This window comes from Marmota monax, unplaced genomic scaffold, assembly GCF_021218885.2.
Source record: "Marmota monax isolate L192 unplaced genomic scaffold, Marmota_monax_Labrador192_F-V1.1 WCK01_AAM20220418_F8-fsc00021, whole genome shotgun sequence".
Lineage (NCBI taxonomy): Eukaryota > Metazoa > Chordata > Mammalia > Rodentia > Sciuridae > Marmota > Marmota monax.
Genome location: NW_026695228.1, coordinates 9054961 through 9056750, shown reverse-complemented (window position 1 = coordinate 9056750; position 1790 = coordinate 9054961). Strand labels below are relative to the sequence as shown.

The following is a 1790-nucleotide window of genomic DNA, read 5'->3' as shown; positions in this document are numbered from 1 at the left end:
TAGAGCAGTCAGGAAGGCAGAATACACTGGACTCATAGACCTGAGATCAGGCAGTGGAGAGAGGGACAGTCTCCAGATAAGCACAGAAAATGTCTGATCCTAACACATTGTATGTAGACTGTAAATGGGAAACTATTAGTCATTGGTGACTCTTTTAAGGTCTGTTGTAAAGGGAGACTACTGAGAAACAGCATCCTGAAAAACTGAAGAGAGAAAGCGCGTTTCAGACAGCCCAGAATGATATGAGGAATGAGTTTTAGACAAAAGAAAAAAATGCCACAGTATTTTTTTTTTTGGCCTGTTAAAATTATTGAGTTATGGTGGCCAGGCGGCTCGGACCGAGCAGGGCTTTCCTTACCAGTGGATTGTGTGGAATACACTGCCAGTCTCTTGTCTTCTATTCACCATGGCTTCTTCTGATATTCAGGTGAAAGAACTGGAGAAGCGTGCCTCAGGCCAGGCTTTTGAGCTGATTCTCAGCCCTCAGTCAAAAGAATCGGTCCCAGATTTCCCCCTTTCCCCTCCAAAGAAGAAGGATCTTTCCCTGGAGGAAATTCAGAAGAAATTAGAAGCTGCAGAAGAAAGACACAAGTCTCATGAAGCTGAGGTCTTGAAGCAGCTTGCTGAGAAACGAGAGCATGAGAAAGAAGTGCTTCAGAAAGCAATAGAAGAAAACAACAACTTCAGTAAAATGGCGGAAGAGAAACTGACCCACAAAATGGAAGCTAACAAAGAGAACCGAGAGGCACAAATGGCTGCCAAACTGGAGCGTTTGTGAGAGAAGGATAAGCACATGGAAGAAGTGCGGAAGAACAAAGAATCCAAAGACCCTGCTGATGAAACTGAAGCTGACTAATTTGTTCTGAGAACTGACTTTCTCCCCTTCCCCTTCCTAAATATCCAAAGACTGTACTGGCCAGTGTCATTTTATTTTTTCCCTCCTGACAAATATTCTAGAAGCTAATGTAGGACTGTATAGGTAGATCCAGACTGTAAGATGTTGTTTTAGGGGATAAAGGGGGAGAAACTGAAAGTGTTTTAATCTTTTTCTAAAGTGTTGGTCTTTTTAATGTAGCTATTTTTATTGTTGCATCTTTTCTACTTCAGTGCACTTGGTGTACTGGGTTAATGGCTAATACTGTATTGGCTCTGTGAAAACATGTTTGTGAAGAGCATGCCGTGGCTTCTTTCAAATTGTTAGATGCTGAATATCTGTTCACTTTTTAATCCCAATTCTGTCCCAATCTTACCAGATGCTACTGTATTTGAATGGTTAATAAAACTGCACAGTGCTGTTAAAAAAAATATTGAGTTACTGATTTTAAAATTTTCTTACAATTGCACATAAGCCTGATTTTTTTCTTTTACATATCACTATATGGGCCATATACTGTGAATGTTAAGAACGTACACATTTGAATAATTATCTCTTGAGAAATTGGCCTTGTTAGTGTCTTCGACTTTCCCTTTCTTCCTCTCTGAAAATACTAATTTTAAAAAAATATTTTGGTTAAAGTTACCGTGATATATATTTACAATGTCAAACCAGTTTTAATGCTTACTGCAAAACATATCCTTTTACTTTCAAACCATGTGAGCCATTGAGGTGGGTGTCCTATAAAATCCATATTTAGTTGTTTATAAAAATCAAGCTTAACAACTTATGCCTTTCCATTGTTGTGCTTGTTCTTTTGCATTCAATGGAAATGTTGATGTTCTTATGAAGATTAAAAATGCCATACTGAATTATTTTTAACTTTCCCATTCTGTTTCCTGTTTTCTTGCTTTAT

General features: G+C 38.2%; 1 protein-coding gene across 1 annotated transcript; it reads left to right on the top strand.

Moving 5' to 3' along the window:
- Positions 1 to 326: 326 nt before the first annotated feature.
- Positions 327 to 1305, top strand: LOC124087902 (stathmin). The gene has a single exon (XM_046437079.2). The coding sequence runs from the start codon at positions 407 to 409 to the stop codon at positions 776 to 778; it is 372 nt and encodes a 123-aa protein (XP_046293035.1). The 5' UTR covers positions 327 to 406; the 3' UTR covers positions 779 to 1305.
- Positions 1306 to 1790: the final 485 nt, after the last annotated feature.